At 35.9% G+C, this 17,403-nt stretch overlaps 1 protein-coding gene across 2 annotated transcripts in view; it reads right to left on the reverse strand.

Moving 5' to 3' along the window:
- The window catches only part of PIGK (phosphatidylinositol glycan anchor biosynthesis class K), a 145,100-nt gene that overhangs the window by 32,685 nt on the left and 95,012 nt on the right, over positions 1-17,403 (reverse strand). The window contains exon 10 of one of the 2 annotated variants that reach the window (XM_049875621.1): positions 4,096-4,180. The exons of the other annotated variant lie outside the window; for it this stretch is intronic. Within the exon in view, the coding sequence (XP_049731578.1) occupies positions 4,096-4,180 (85 nt within the window). The remainder of the gene's footprint in view (positions 1-4,095; positions 4,181-17,403) is intronic. 2 annotated transcript variants of the gene reach the window in all.

Raw genomic sequence — 17,403 nt, forward strand, 5'->3', positions numbered from 1 at the left:
AAGGTTCTATAGATGTAAAATAATTTCATTAAATTTGTAATTTGCACTTCCTTACTGAGTTTGAGTCTCTTTTCTTTGATTCATTGGCCAATGAGGGTTTTTGTAAACTGCTTTTCATATTCTCTGCCTTTTATTGTTATTATTACTAAGCTGTTTTTTCCTTTGTAAACCTCCAAGAATTCTTTGTATATTATAGATATTAGCCAGTTTACTGTTGTCGTCTTTGCAAATGCATTTGTCTATCTTCTAGAAACGAAATCTAACCTTTATCTTATAACTTTGTTTATAGAATATTTTATCAAACAAAATATTCAATTTTTATGAAGCTTAACATATCTTCTGGGTTTCTTGTGTTCATGAAGAAGTTCTTCCCTACTTCCAGATCACTCATGTAGTTGCCTACATTTTCCTCTAAAAATATTTTTTTCATATTTAAATCTTTAATCTATACACAATTTATTTTTGTATATGATATGAAATAGGGGTCTAATTTTATTTTCTTTAGGATGAATAGCCATTTGTGGCAACACCATTTATTAAATAAACTATCCTTTTCCCAATGATATAAGGTATCATTTTTATCCTATGTTAAATTATCAGATATAATGAAATCTTTTTTGGCTTCTCTATTCAAGTAGCTTTCAAACCACAGGGCAGGACTAATTTGCTCCTTGTAAAAATCAATTTAATAGGCTGTAATTGGCATTTTAAAAAACAGAATAGAAAAAGAAAATAACAGAGTACATCATATATAATAAGGTTAAATGTTCCATGAAACTTTTATTTCAGTTTTGCACGCCCACATACACACACACACACACACACACAAACACACACAAAGGGTCATTACGTATGTAAAGTATATTTCTCATTGTGAATTATAATCAGTAAAGTTTGAAAGTCACTCCTCTGTTGTTTTCCACTGGTCTATTCCTTCTTTCCATACTATATTTATCAGACTACAGTGGCTTTAGACTATGTGCTGGTATCTGGTAAGGCAAATGCCTCCCTTGTTTTACATACTTTTTTTGGGCAGTTCTTGGATTTTTTTCCATATGAATACATGATCATTTTTTCTAACATTAAAAAAATTTTTTTCCATTATAGCTAGAATTGCTAATTCAGGAGAATCTATACTTTCATGACATTAAGTTTACCCAGCTAAGTATTTGGTACATCTTCCTGTTTCTGAAACAAGGTATGATTCCATGTCCTTTTTATGTAAGTCCTGTGGCTCACTTGTTAAATTTAATTCTAAGTATTTTATAGTTCTTTTCATTGTTGTGAAAAAACATTTTTTATTCCATTTATCCCTGAATGAGCCAAGCGGTTTGCAATCCAAACTCAAACCAGCAACTCCACAGACGAAATGCGTGGTGAACTGCTTCCATAAAGACTGCAGCCACGGAAACCCCAGGAGCAGTTCTACTCAGCAACACATGGGGTCACCACGAGTTGAAATCGACTCAAAAGCAACGGGAATGGATGGCAAATATAGAGAAGCAATTAGTTTTGTTTATTTATATCTGGCTATCTCATCAGATCCTCTTATTAATTCTATTGTTTATAACTTAAATCTCTTCGATTTTCCAGATGAACAATAATATTTGCTAGGACCTCAAAGAAAATGGTAAATAATATGTCAAGACAAAATGGCAATATTGGGAATTCTGTCTAGTTTCTGATTTTAAAAAGCAGTTTAAGCAACATATACAAGAAATGACTTACTTAAATGACCGAGGCACATTCCTTTCTATATTATGTAAGTCCTGTGGCTCACTTGTTAAATTTAATTCTAAGTATTTTATAGTTCTTTTCATTGTTGTGAAAAAACATTTTTTATTCCATTTATCCCTGAATGAGCCAAGCGGTTTGCAATCCAAACTCAACCAGCAACATATACATATCTGTCCCTGCTTCTCTCCTAAAAGCCTCCATCTCTTATGCAGCTTCTAAGCTGCGCTACCAGCGGCAATCCCTGGCTTCTGATGCCTTGGTGGAAGGAGGAAAGGGAGAGGTGTTTATGGCTCTCAAGATACAATTAAAAATGTATATCTATCCATTCATCCATGCATACACGGCACAAGAGAAGATGCTGAAGGGATCATTAAGAAATCAAGAATGTTTAGAAAGATAATCAAAAAAGGCATATAAAAACACACATAAATAAATTACTTAGTTCATGATAAAAATGATAAACCAAAATTCTGAAAAGGTAAAAGCACAATGCAATATTACAGGAAGGATAAATATTTCCCATAAAAATAGTTACAGGTGGTGGTTAGTTATAAACTACAATAATACTATAACTTAGATACATTATGGATTAAAAAGCTTTTGTGAGATTGGCTGAACTTAATTATCACTTGTATAACTATCTCTTAGGGAAAAAAATTGCTTTCAAATGATCCACTTATAAATGAACGTCTGGCGACGTAAGTCCTATGTTTCTTAAAGACCACTTGAATAGACCGATGGTAACAGTCCCAATGGTAAAAGAACTGTCAGTAAAGGGAAATAACAAAAATAATAGATGAAGAACCTAGTATTAACGATGACCTTTCCTGACTACTCCTTAACTGAGAACAGAATTAATTTCATTCAATAAAAATAGGGAATAAATAAGCCCCTTCCTACCACAATTTGATCTTAAAAATGGAAATTTTATAAAATCAGATACCACAGAATTTTAATTATAATGTTTATAATTCAATTTTAAAATTAATACAATCTCTTGTACTATCAAAAAAAAATTACAATCTAAAATTTTCACCAGAGTTAAAAATTTTCATCTTTGAATTCACATGATTGCTATATAAACCAACTAGTTTATAGGTTCATTCATGCTATAAAAATATTACTGACATTTCATCTGGTCAACCATCTTAAAGGTTAATTCTGTTTACTGTTTCAGATTTTATTCTAGGTGAACTGTTCTGGGTAAATTCTATTTACCTATTCTGAACAAACCCCAGACTGTTTCATTGCTCACTCTTACTGTTAAGACCATATTGACTTGCTGCCTGCTCTGCTGTTTAATTCATTTATACTGAAAGTCAGGCATGAAGACAGAATTTTAAATGTGACATTTGCAGGCTGTTAGGTCATTTAAGCTCTGACAACACTGGGGAATTCCTGACATATAAACTGGACCTGATTACCAAGCACAGATGAGCTTCCCAAAGAGGTAAATTTCTGATCATTTTCTGTAATTTCTCAGAGAATTTTAATGTCATTAAAAGGATTTATATAAGCCAACAGTTTAAAAGCCTATTTCCTTTAATAAGCTCAAACTGGCACTTCTTCTAATCAACCCATATCAGCTAAAAAAAAAATTCTTTTGATTGACAAAAACATACGAAAAGACCCAATAATAATTAAATTCTGACATTTAAGGGCTTTTATTATTTCCTATAATCTGTGAGGTTCTGAAAAGCTTGCTAGGCCTAAAGGCCACAACTCTAGTCAACAGATCATTCAAAATTATTAGAATCTGGCCCAGCAGGACAGAGGTTATATGCTGTCAAAATTACAGTACAAAATCTCAGCCTAAATGTTCACGATACTGCCTTCTCTGAGATTACAGTTATGTAGAAGGGATGATAGAAACACTATAATTGGAAATGGAAAAACTGCTCACATGACATTTAGAATTATACTTTACAGGGGTTGGTAATGGGGTAGGGTGGAAGAAATAGGGCAAGATTGTTTTCTCTTTTCAGCTACTCAAAAAAATTACACTAAATGATAATTTTTTCAGCTTTTTTCCTTGTCACTAGTAAGCACTATATACAATGGCTCAAAATGAAAGTTTTCTGAAATTAAGTTTTGTTATTAAGTAATGCACAAAAGAGAGTTCTAATTCTACCCTATATTTTATAATAAGCAGAAATTCTAGTGTTACACCGCAAGTCGCCTTTTAATGTTATGCTTTGAATGAGACTTCCAACTGTAATAGGTGTAGTCTAAATAGGGCTAGACGGTCCAGAATGCCTTTAAGCTATAGCACATTGATTCTGAAAAACCTAACAAAAGCAATTACTTTCCAGAGATTAAAAGTCTTGTTGCTTTCAAAAGAATAAAGTAGGAAGAAACCTGGTGTATTATCTGAGCTACAGGAAGTTGTTCAGCGTATTTCAGAGGTTCCATTAGTTCCTCAGACATCTGGTCTTCCTTATATCTGGAAAAAAGAAATTAAAAAAAAAATACAAAGCTAAGGTATTTAAAATAAAAAAAAAAAGGTATTTAAAATACTGTTTTTAAATGTGCCAAATATGAAATACATTAAAATACATACATTTAAGTTTTTGAAATAACCAGTATTTATCAATAATTTTGGGAAAACTACCTAATGATAATTTTTTAAATGACATGCCTATAAATACATTCTGACTGAATTAATTACTATGTAAAAAAATGAGCTATTATCACCTGATGTTCTCAGATTCTGTCTTCCATTTTTGAGACTTAAAAATACTTAGGAACTCTACTTTTATACAGATTACTTTTTAGCATAGCATTTAAAGATCCTCAAAATCTACTCTAACCATGTTTAAGACTTGTTTCTAGTAACCCTTTCTCAATTCTCTATATAACTTTGCTCCAGCTGTATCCAAATACTAGCCACTCCATCACCTACCATGGATGGACCTTGCACCTCCATGACTCTGACTTTGCTCATGTTATCGCCTCTGTTTGGACCAATCACCACTTCTCTTCTTTGTTTACTCTTCTTTCAAATATAGTAATTTATTTGTACCCATATTTTACCTCTTGAAGACAAAAATCATATCTTATTCTTCTTTGTATATCCAGTATTTTGCATGTAATAAACAATAAATATTTGTTGGATGATTGTATAAATAAATGAAGACAACAGTAACCCTGAGAGGTTATTTTACATGGAAAGTACTTTCTTTAGTAACTAAATTAACAATGAGATGCAGAGTTGACATAATATACACCTAATAAAATATAAATTAGGAAAGTACAGATTGCCTATTAAAAAAAAAACTCTTCAAATAAAAAATCTGATAAAATGTTTAAAAAATTGTTGACACTTACAGAAATAGCAAGTAAACACTGTATTTCAAGACAATAAAATGTAAACATGTTGTTGTTAGTTGCTGTCAAGTTGGCTCTGACTCACAGTGACCTAACGTATAACATAACTAAATGTTGTCCAGTCCTGCACCATTCTCAAAATCACTGGTATGTTTAAGCCCACTGTTGCAGCCACTGTAATATCTCATTGAGGGCCTCCCTCTCTTCTTTGACCCTCTACTTTACCAAGCATAATGTCTTTCCCCAGCAACTGGTCCTTCCTGATGACATGCCCAAAGTGAGATGAAGTCTTGCACCCTCACTTCTAAGGAGCATTCTGGCTGTACTTCCTCCAAGACTGATTTGTTCATTCTTCTGGCAGTTCATGGTATATTCGATATTCCTCACCAACACCACAATTCAAGTTTGCCAATTCTTTGGTCTTCCTTTTTCACTGTCTAGCTTTCACATGCATATGAAGCGACTGAAAAGACCAGGTGCTTAATTAACAAAGAGATACCTTTGTTTTTTAAGATTTTAAAGAATCTTTTGCAGCAGATTTGCCAAATGTAATATGTCATTTCATTTATTGACTGCTGCTTCTGTGGGTGTTAATTGTTGATCCGAGTAGAATGAAATCCTTGACAACTTCAGTTTCTTCACCATTTATCATCATATTGCTTACTAGCCCAGTCGTGAGGGATTTCATTTTCATTATGTTCAGGTATAATCCATACTGAAAGCTGTAGTCTTTGACCTTCATCAGTAAAAGTTTCAAGTTGCCTTCCTCTGCCTATCACAGGTTGTTAATAAGTCTTTCCAATCCAATCCTTATGCTGCATTCTTTTGCATATAGTCCAGCTTCTCAGATTATGTGTTTAGCATACAGATTGAGTAAGTATGGTGAAAGGATATAACCCGCCATATACTTTTCCAATTTTAAACCACACAGAATCCCCTTGCTCTGTTAAAATGACTGCCTCTTAATATATGTACAGGTACCACTTGAGCACAATTAAGTATTCTGTAATTCCCATTTTTTGTAATGTTATCCATAATTTGTTATGAACTACACAGTTGAATGCCTTCGTGTCGTTAATAAAACACAGATAAACATCTTTTTGGTATTTTCTACGTTCAGCCAAGATCCATCTGACATCAGCAACAATACCCCTTGTTCCATCTGGCTTGAATTTCTGGCAGTTCCCTGTCAGTGTATGGCTGCAGCCATTTTTGAATTATCTTCAGTGAAATTTTGATAACATATTAATGATATTGTTTGATAATTTTCACATTCTATTTGATCACCTTAAGCTTACTTTGATCTTTTTTCTGTGAATTACATTATCAACTTAAAAATTAAAATTTAAAAACCTAAGCTCATAACTATCTTGAAAAATAAATCAAATATACAAGATTGGCCTAAGTCCCTAGGGATGCAATTAAGGGATCTGATGAGAACTCTGGAATTTCCGCTGTGTAAAAGGCACAAATAAACAGAAAATATTGCATACGATTGGAAAGGTTAAAGAACTTCTGATCTAGGTAAAAGTTCGTGTATACTTTGCAGAATTGGGATAAATATAATTAACTTATTTTATAGAAACTTTGAAGAACCCCTACAACTCAACAATATAAAGACAAATAACCCAATTTTAAAAATAGGCAAAGGAAATAAATAGACATTTCTCAAAAGAAGATATACAAATGGATGATAAGCACATGAAAAGATGCTCAACATTATTAGCAATCAGGGCAATGCAAATCAAAATCACAATGAGATACCACTTCACACCCACTAGAGTGCCTAGAATCAACAAGAAATACCACTTTGCACCCACTGGGATGCCTAAAATCAACAAGAAAAGATGGTAACAATTGGTAAAAATGTGGAGAAATTAGAATCCTCATACACTGCTAGAGACAAAGTAAAATGGTACGGCAGCTTTGGAAAACAGTTTGACAGTTCCTCAAAAGGTTAAACACAGAGTCGCCATAAAGACACAGCAACTCCACTTCTAGGTATAAGATAAATGAAAACATATCCGCATGAAAACTTATATATGAATATTCATAGCAGCATTATTCAAAACAGTCAAAAAGCGGAAACAACTCCAGTATCCATCAACTAATGAAAGGATAAATAAAATGTGGTATTCTTATACAATGCAATATTATTTGACAAAAAAAGAAATGAAGCAATGATACATCTACAACATGGATGAGCCTTGAAATCATTAAGCTAAGTGAAAAGAAGCCAGTCACAAAGGACCCAAGGTCATATCGTATAATTCCATTTGTATAAAATGTCCAAATAGGCAATCTATAGAGACAAACAAAAAGTAGATTAATGGCTGGGAGGGAGGGGGGAGTAAGAGGATTGGGGGTGATGGCTATGGGCTGTAAAGTTTCTTTTAGGAGTAATAAAAATATTCTAAAATTGATTATTGCACAACTGTTTGAATATACTAATAGCCATTTAATTGTATACTTTACATTGGTAAATAGTATGGTATGTGAATTATATCTCAATAAATATGTTACCAAAAACAAAACAAAAAGACTCATTTTCACAAAGTTTAGCTAGGCCTACCCATTACATGAAAAGTTAAGCTAACCTAATATCAACAGGTAACAGGTGGGTATTAATCCTTATAAGAATTACATGCATCTATAATTGCATATAAATAATTAAAACATAATGTAGGTATAATTTCCATCTGGAGCCCTGGTGGCACAGTGATTAAGTGCACGTTGTTAACCAAAAGGTCGGCAGTTTGAATCCACCAGCTGCTCCTTGGAAACCCTATGGGGCAGTTTCACCCTGTCCTGTAGGGTTGCTATGAGTTGGAATTGACTCTATGGCAATGAGTTTGGTGGGGTTTTTTGTTGTTGTTGTTAATTTCTATCTTAGAAGAGATACAACAAGAACGTTCCTTAGCGAGAATGCTGAGACTTCATCTTGCTTACTTTGGACATATCAGGAAAGACCAATTGCTAGAAAAGGACATCGTGGTTGGTAGAGGGTCATTGAAAACAAGGAAACCCTCCATGAGATAGACTGACATGGTGGTTGCAATAATGGGCTCAAACATACCAACGATCACAAAGACGGCACAGGACCGGGCAATGTTTCATTCTGTTATACATAACATAGTCATGAGTCAGAGCCGACTCAACAACGACATTTACAGTTTTTAATCCTGTAAGAATAACTTCTAAGATTATTATCCTGAATTCAATATAAAAGTGCTTATATATTACAAATGTCTCTGCGTTTCTAAGTGTTTATTTCTAGCTGTTTTTCAACATTTATCTTATTTACTTATTATATTTTAAGCCTTTCATACTTTCATAATTAAGAATTTATTAAGAATCTACTTTATGTTGAGATCTTTATTATAATGAATTAATCCTCCTGCTTAGATTTGCTCATTCTCGTGTTGAAATTTTATTAACCACTAAGAATACATCAAATTCTAAATGTGCTTTTGTCAGGGCAGGTGGAGGGGAATATCAAAGGACTTCAACACTAGGTATGAGCAAGAGTACGGAATTAATTCATTGTAATTGATTACAATAAAGACCTTTATGCAGTCTATGATGTGGGATCCCAAAACTCTTTAAAGAATGTCCTGCTAAATTAAGCAATTCCTGAGATTTGAAACTGTAGATCTTATTTATCTATGCATTCCCACTATCAAGCTCATTGCTAACATCTATGAGATTTTTTAAATTGGCTAAACTTGATGTACATGAAGTACACTAAGTAGACCATGCTAATATGAGAGTAGATTTCCGTTTTTGTAGAATAAGACAAATTAGAGTTAACTGCTTGCCAAACTAAAAATTACACAATCAGTAAAGGAGGGTACATAATCTAGACATCTACAAATTCCCTTAAAATAGGTTGCTGTTTTTGTTATTAGTTGCCATCAAATTGGTTCTGACTCAACAGTGACCTTATGCATACCAGAAAGAAATGCGAGCCGGCCCTGTGCCATCTTCATGATAGTTGGTATATTTGACTCCACCATTGTGACTATTATGTCATTCCACCTCATTGAAGATTTCCCTCATTTTCAACGACCCTCTACCAATCATGATGTCCTCTTCTATGGACTGGCCTTTCCTGATGATGTGTTCAAAGTAAGTGAGTCGAACTCTCGCCATCCTTGCTCCTAAGGAACATTCTGGCTGTATTTCTTCTAAGGCTGATTTCTTCGTTCTTCTGGCAGTCCATGTTATAGTCAATATTCTTTGCCAACACCACAAACTAGAATACATCAATCCTTCTGTGTTCCTTTTTCAATGTCAAGCCTTTGCATGCATATGAGATGATTGAAAAAATCATGGCTTGGGTCAGAGGCACCTTAATTATCAAAGTAACACTTTTGCTTTTCAAAACTTTAAAAAGGTATTTTGAAACAGATTTGCCCAATGTAATACATCTGTTTTGAGTTTTTGACTGCTGCTTCCTTGGACATTGATTGTTGATCCAAGTAGAATGAAACTGTTGACAGCTTCAAAGTAGCAGCTGTTCTTACTCTGTTTCTTTCAATTCAAAGATGCTTAAACTTTTTTCTTGAGCTAAATCAGAAACTTGAAAACAAATGCAATCTATAATGTTCCTTAACTTACTCCTTATTCTTTTTTTAAAAAACTTATTGTTGTAAAAATATATATAACACATTTGCCAATTTAACATTTTTCACATATACAATTTAGTGACATCAATTACATTAATCACGTTGTGCAAACATCACCAGTATCAACTGGTAAATTTTCCATCACCATAAACAGAAACTCAATGCTTCCTAAACAATGACTTGCCTTTTCCCTCTCCCTTTTGCCCCGGTAGCCCCTAATAAACTTTGATCTCTGTATAATTTAATGTTCCTTAACTTTTTTGTTGGAATATTTTATTGTGTTTCAGGTGAAAGCTTACAAAGCAAATTAGATTCCCATTCAACAATTCACACACAAATTGCTCTGTGACATTGGTTACAATCTGCAATGTGTCAACATTCTGACCATTTCCACACCACCTGGCAGTTTTCCTGCCCCTTCTTATCTTTGCTTTTATGTAGATGTTGACCATTTGGTCTTATATAATTGTTTGAAGGAGGACATTCCTCATAGGTGTTACTGTTTATTTTATAGGCCAATTTATTATTTGGCTGAAAGGTGATCTCCAGGAGTGGCTTAAGTTTCAGATTAAAAGGGTATTTTATGGTAATAGTCTCAGGAGTTTTCCCTAGTCTTTATCAGACCAGTAAGTCTGATCTTTTTTATATAAATTTGAGTTCTGCCCTACATTTTTCTCCCATTCTAATTGGGACCTTCTACTGTGTCCCTGGCTGGAATGGTCAGCAGTTGTAGCTGGGCACCATCTAGTTCTTCTGGTCTCAGGCTAGATGAGGTTGTCATTTGCGTGGGCCATTAGTCCTGTGGACTAACTTCTTGAGTCTTTGGTTTCCTTCACTCTCCTTTGCTCCAGATGGATACAACCAATAGTTGTAGCTTAGATGGAGTTCCTTAACTTTTGAATCATATAAACTCTATCAGCTTCCCTCTTTCTCACAAATAGATGTTTAATACAAATGAAGTTTATCAAGTAAGGGGAGATCATGGAATGAGGATGATATTAGAAAAGATTCAGAATCCAACTGAATTTACTATAAGTTACTGGGTGATTTTGATTGAATCAGTGTTTAGGACCTCGAGAGTAAGAATATAAAAGAAAAGTTATCTTTATTGACAGTAGTGGTGGTGGTCTAGAACTCAAAAGCCTCACAGTTATCAGCTCACAAATACTGCCCATTCTCATACTCTCCATGAAGGGGGTTTCAGTTACTATAGTTGCATAACAAATAGCCCTAAAACTTATTTTTATAAACAATAATCATTTATATCCTATAGTTTCTGTGGGTCAGTGTGAGGTGTGGAACCCCTGTGTAATAAACAAGTTGGCCTTTGATCCTGGTTCAGAGAGCAGGACCACACCTAAGGCCAATGAGTAGGGGCCAACTCGACCAAGAGGAACCACCTAAGCACCAGACACTAAGTCTCAGGAGGCATGAAGCAATCTACCGCAGCCACATGCAAAGGCCTATAAAAGGCAGTGGAGGACAGAGGCTCACTGGATCTTCCGGGTTGGAGAGGGAACATCTGCTCTCAGGAAAGTATGCAGAAGCAGAAGGGATCAGTACCAGAGAAATGATCCAGTTGTGTCATTAGAAACTATAATAGATTAAAAGAGAATTATGAGAAATTTTAACTAAACGTAATGGGTGAGCCTTGTTTGGATCCTAATTCAAATAAACAATCTATAAAAGGACAATTTTGAATAAACATAAGGAATTTTAACATGGACTAGTATAAGGTGACATTAAGGTATTATTCTCTTTTTTAATATTTATTTATATTGGTGAAAATATACACAGCAAAACATACACCCATTCAACAATTTGTACGCATACACTTCACTGACATAGGTTACATTCATACCGCTATCATTCTCACTATCTCTACCCAAATTATTTCACCACCATTAAGTTAGATTCAGTGCCCCCTTGAACTCCTCATCTATGCTTTAGAGTTACTGTTGTCAATTTGATCTCACCTAGATAATTCTTTAAAAAAGGGATATGCTCAAGGCAAATATTCTTTACTAATTGAGATAAACTGTTGTTTGGTTTAATGATGATAATTTCAGTTCAAGGTTTAAAGATTACCTCAGGGCATTAGATTTGGGAGTTCCTCCAGTCTCAGTGTATCCGGTCAGTCTTGATTCCATAAGAATTTGAAATTCTGTTCCATATATTTCCCCTTGTGATCAGGATCCATCTATTGAGACCCTGATTAAAGTGTTCTGTAATACTGGCAAGGAACCATCTAGTTCTGGTCTCGTGGGAATGGAGGCAGTAGTTCACAGAGGCAGTTATACCTGCAGTCTAGTTCTTTCTCTGATTCCTAGGTCTCCTTCCTCTGCTGCTCCAGGTGAATAGAGACCAACTGTATCGTGGATGGTCACTCGCAAGCTTTTAAGACCAGGCACTACTCATAAGGTATTATTTTTAATTTTCTTAGTTGTGATGCTTTCTGTTTCTTAAAAAACCAAAAGATCCTTATCATTTAGAAATCCATACTGAAGTGCTAACAGATAAAGTGTTTGAAATTTGCTTTAAAATACACCAAAACTTAACAGTTTTGTTGTTTTAGTTTCTTAAAGATTGGTGGTTCCAAGGTAGAATCTGAAACCATAAATGAAGTTTTCCTATTCTGTTACATTAAAATCTTTTGGTCTTCCGCGCACTTTAAATGGATCTTCTACTCATGCATGAATTTGTAACATTATGCATTGGTCATTCGGAAAGTATTAGTTCACTGAGTTACACAGATCTTTCAAATACTGAAAAATATCATCATAAAATAACACACACATCTGTCAATATCACCACTGATTTCATAGTTATTGGGAAATTGAAAAGCTTACTGTAGCGGATACAATTTTTCCAAAATTTTAATTTTTGCCTGATAGTTCAAACTTTATCAGTAGTAACAGATACTGTCAGTTTTTTTTTTTCTTGAGGTAAGAGGTTCATTTTTAAGCAAATGTCTGCCATACATCTAAGTCTCTATAAACCCACTGCCGTTGAGTCGATTCCAACTCATAACGGCCCTATAGGACAGAGCAGAACTGCACCATAGAGTTTCCAAGGAGCGCCTGGTGGATTCAAACTGCTGACCTCTTGGTTAGCAGCCGGAGCACTTAACCACTATGCCACCAGGGTTTCCAAGTCCCTATAAGCATAGTTTTGCTGTCAGTTGGTTTTTCAAGTAAAAATGGTGTTACATGAAAAAGATGGCTAACTCAGCTGGCAACTCAAACACTTGCACAAGAACATTTCTTTAGACAGTCGTCATATTTTGGTTTGCAGGAGAAGTGTTTTACGTATACTTCCCATTTCATCATACAGAATATTAAAAAGACAGGCACTCAGGTCAAATTAATCATTTTCCTTCCTCATCAAGGTTAGTAAGTGAAACTGAGATATCCTTGTTCCTTTCTTTTTACTGGTGTATGTAGAGGTAAAAAGTACACTACTAGTATTGCTTGATGTCACTGCCTTGATTCCTGCTAAGGCACCAGCAGTTTCAATAAGTATCTGTTGAAAAACGAAGACCTGATAATTGATAATTGCAAGAGTATATAGAAATATGAAAGACACTCTTCATTATTTATTCCAAGAAGCTAACAATACATAAAATGGATTATATTTACTCAGAATACATCTCAGTCAAGATAAAAGACATCTCTTAATATACAAAAATATTGGAAATCTAGTAATTTGTTTTAATTGAAGTTTTTTTAAATGCCTAGTAGTTATTATTATGAAAAAGTACAAATGTGTTTCTGTAATTTCTCTATATACTTTTATATTTTGCTGAACCAAATAAAAGTAAGCTGCAGATATCATGACAGTTCACATCTAAATACTTTATGGGCACAAGGTGACGACTTCCGGCCAATATGGCACCACAGACAGAAGCACCACGCTGTCCCTCCACAGCAAAGACCCATAAAACTAACTAAAACATAGACAAACATCATTCCTGGAACCTGAAGTGCCAAATGAAGAGACAGAGAACTCAGCCAAGCACCGAATGGAATAAGAAACTGACAGGAGACAGAGAGCCAGGAAAGATACGTGTGGAGGGCCCCGTCAGCTAATGCAGCAAGGATTCGCCATCTTGGACTCCTGTTGGGGATTGGCAGACAGGGAGCATGGGAAATCAGCTTCATGGAACTCCCAGCAGTAGACAGCACCCAGTAACCAGCAATACACACTTTCCCATCCCCCATTCTCCACTCCTCTACCTCCAAGCTTCCTGGCTACCTGTGGTGGCTCAGCCAGCTGCGAAGTGCAGCATCTGTGCCACTTGGATTCGCCCCACACATGCTGGAGATCAGCGGACAGGGAGTACCAGAAAGCAGCTTTACAAAGTTCTCAGCAGGAGACAGAGCACCCAGTAATAAGTGATTATGCTTTAATAGCTGCCCCCCACCCTTCTGCCTCCTCTGCTTCCTGCCAGCCACAGTCTCTTGGTCAGGAGGCAACTGCTTTGGCCTCAGGCCGCATGGATTTGCCCTACTCATACTGGCCAAGCCCCTGAGCTGATATTGCTCCTTTCCATCTCTCTCGGTTTCTTCTGTGCCTCCTACCATCTCCCCCTCCTTTCTCTGGAACACCTACCTCCGTGTGCCATCTTTGCTTCTTCTTGAAAGGCTGTGAAGCCACACTTGGCTGGGCAACCACTCCCCTGGGCCACAACATCATGCTGGTGGGATCTCTGGGGCCTTTTTTTTTTTTTTTTGCTTGTTTTGCTTTGTTCTGTTTGTTTCCTTTTTCTTTTCACAGCTTGGGAGCCCCTTCTAGCCAGGCTGCACTGCACGGCTTAGGAGCCACTCCCCAATCTGGGCAGCTGCACACGTAGGATCCCTGTGTACATTTCTTTTTTTCTGCATTCTTTCCCTTTTTTTTTTTTCTTTTCTCTTTTTCCCTTTCTCAGTTCTTGTCATTTCTACACTTATATTCTTTTCCTGTCTCCTGAATACCTGGTGCTGTGTGACATCTATACCCCCTCTAGCTAGGCTATACTGCGCAGCCTGGTAGCCACTTTCCCAGTCTTAGCAGCCCCATCGGTGGAACTCCAGGACTCCTGAGGGCTTTTCTTTTCTTTTCCAAATTTTTATCTAGTCATTTTTTCTTTCTTCTTCCCTTTTCCTTTTTTTTTCTCTTCTCCATTTCTCGGTTTCTCATCTCTCCACTCCAATGGCAAGCTCCCTTAGCACTCTTTTTTCTTTTTCTTTGTTTGCTTGTTTGTTTTTGGCTCCTGTTTTTCTCTCCTCTCTCTCCTCTTTCCCATACCCCTATTAGCTCCACACATCACAACCTCCCCCCTCTTTCCTGCCTACCTGTACCATGCACTGAATATCACATCCCAGAGCAGCACAGGCACAGCCTACTAGAACCTGCCCAGCACTGATTCCTGGCCTGCCCTGTCAATCCTTGTATGTACCATAAACAACCCATCCCATACCCTCCCGTTTAACTGGACCTGCCCTGCTGCACCATAGCTGAATGACTGGCCCTACCCATTGGACAAGGAGGTGAAAAGTATCATGGCTACAGAGGAACAAACAGCAAAGAATGCACAGACCACCTGCTCAGACATAATCAAATAAAACAATAAAGCAGGACGAAACAAATAAATCTACAATCAAGAAACGAAGAAAATAACTACTGAATGTGCCAAAGATAGCAAACAATATCAAAACATATAAAAAAACAGGATAGGATGGGCCCAGTAGGCGGTCCAAAATAATACACAAGATGACCTTCCAGTAGAAGAAAAGGAACTAGAACTACCTGACAGGGAATTCAAATCTCTAATATTCAGAGCAATCCGAGAGTTGAAACAAAAGGCAGACAACAATGAGGAAAACAGACAAATTTTTGGAAAAGGCAGACAAATTCACGGAAAACACAGGCAAAAAAAAAAAAAAAAAGTGGAACAATTCAGGAAAATAATACAGGAACGAAACCCCCAAATAAATTCATAACTAGAAATCACACAAAAACAACAACTAGAAATCCAAAAAATAAACAATAAGATTTCAGAAATGGGCAGTGTCATAGAAGGGTTGAGGAGCACATTTGAAATGATGGAAGACAGAATCAGTGAAACTGAAGACAAACACTCGGGTACAATTCTGTTTGAGAAAAAATCGGAAAAAAGAACAAGGAAAAATGATGAAAGCCTGAATATTATGTGGGATAAAATCAAAAGCAAAAATTTGCAAGTGATCAGAGTTCCAGAACTGGGAGAAAAAACAGAAAACAAAGAGAGAATCACTTAAGAATTGCTGACAGAAAACTTACCTAGTATCATGAATGATGAAAAGTTGACCATCCAAGAAGCTCAATGAACCCCACCTAGGGTAGACCCCAAAAGAAAAACACCAAGGCATATCATAATCACATTCACTAAAACCAGAGACAAAGAAAAACAAAAAGTCATATACAGAGGAGAAACAATAAGACTATGATTATTCGGCAGAAACCACGCAGGCAAGAAGGCAATGGGATGACATATATAAACCTCTGAAAGAAAAAAATTGCCAACCAAGAACTTTCATTCAAATATGATGGTGAAATTAGGACATTTCCAGATAAACAGAAATTAAGGGAATATGTAAAAACCAAACCAAACTTACAAGAATTATTAAAGACAGTCCTTTAGTCTGAGAACAAACAACATCAGACCACAGCCTGAATGTAGGATGCAAGATTGTACCAGCCAGATACCAACCAAGGAAATGAACTCTGAAGGACTACCCAAAACCAAAACAACCGAAACAGGGAACCAGAGAGGTTAATCTGTAAATGACAACAATGTCAAAACAATAAAAGAGGGAATAAACGGTATAGGCATATAACTTTCTAACACAGAGGAAGGCAAGGTGATACCAAGTAATGATAGGAACCTTTATTACCTAGGAAGGCAAGGGTAAATTTCAAGGTAACTACAAAGAAAGTTAACAAACCTACTCATCAAAATAAAGAAGGAAAAACATAAAGTCTCAATAAAAACAAAGTCTATAAAAACAAAAGAAATGAAAAAGAAATCTACAAACAAATGAAACTCAGCACAGGAGAGTAAGAGGAACAAAGAAAACATTAGCACCACAAAAAAAAAAAAAGCACTACAAAATGACAGCAATAAACTCAATGATAAAGAACAACAGTGGATCTGGGAAGCACCTCACAACATGGACACATTTGGAGGACATTATGCTGAGTGAAATGGGTCAATCACAAAAGGACAAATATTGCATAAGACCACTACTGTAAAAACTCATGAAAAGGTTTACATACAAAAAGAAACAATATTTGATGGTTATGAGCGGGGGAGGAGCGAGGATGGAAAAACACTTAATAGACAAAAGATAAGCAGTAACTTTGATGAAAGGTAAGGCGGTACACAATACTGGGGAAGCCAGCACAATCTGTACAAGGCAAGGCCAAGGTAGCTCCATAGACTCATCCAAACTCCCTGAGGGATCAAACTGCTGGGCCAGGGGCTGTGGGGACCGTGGTCTCAGGGAACATCTAGCTCAATTGGCATAACAGAGTTTACAAAGAAAATGTTTGACATTCCACTTTGGTGAGTAGCATCTGGGGTCTTAAAAGCCTGGGAGTGGCCATCTAGGATACTCCAGAGGTCTCTCCCCTTTGGAAGCAATGAAGAATAAAGAAAACGAAAGACACAAGGGAAAGATTAATCCAAAGG

The sequence above is a fragment of the Elephas maximus genome, chromosome 3 (genome assembly GCF_024166365.1).
Source record: "Elephas maximus indicus isolate mEleMax1 chromosome 3, mEleMax1 primary haplotype, whole genome shotgun sequence".
Classification (NCBI taxonomy): Eukaryota; Metazoa; Chordata; class Mammalia; order Proboscidea; family Elephantidae; genus Elephas; species Elephas maximus.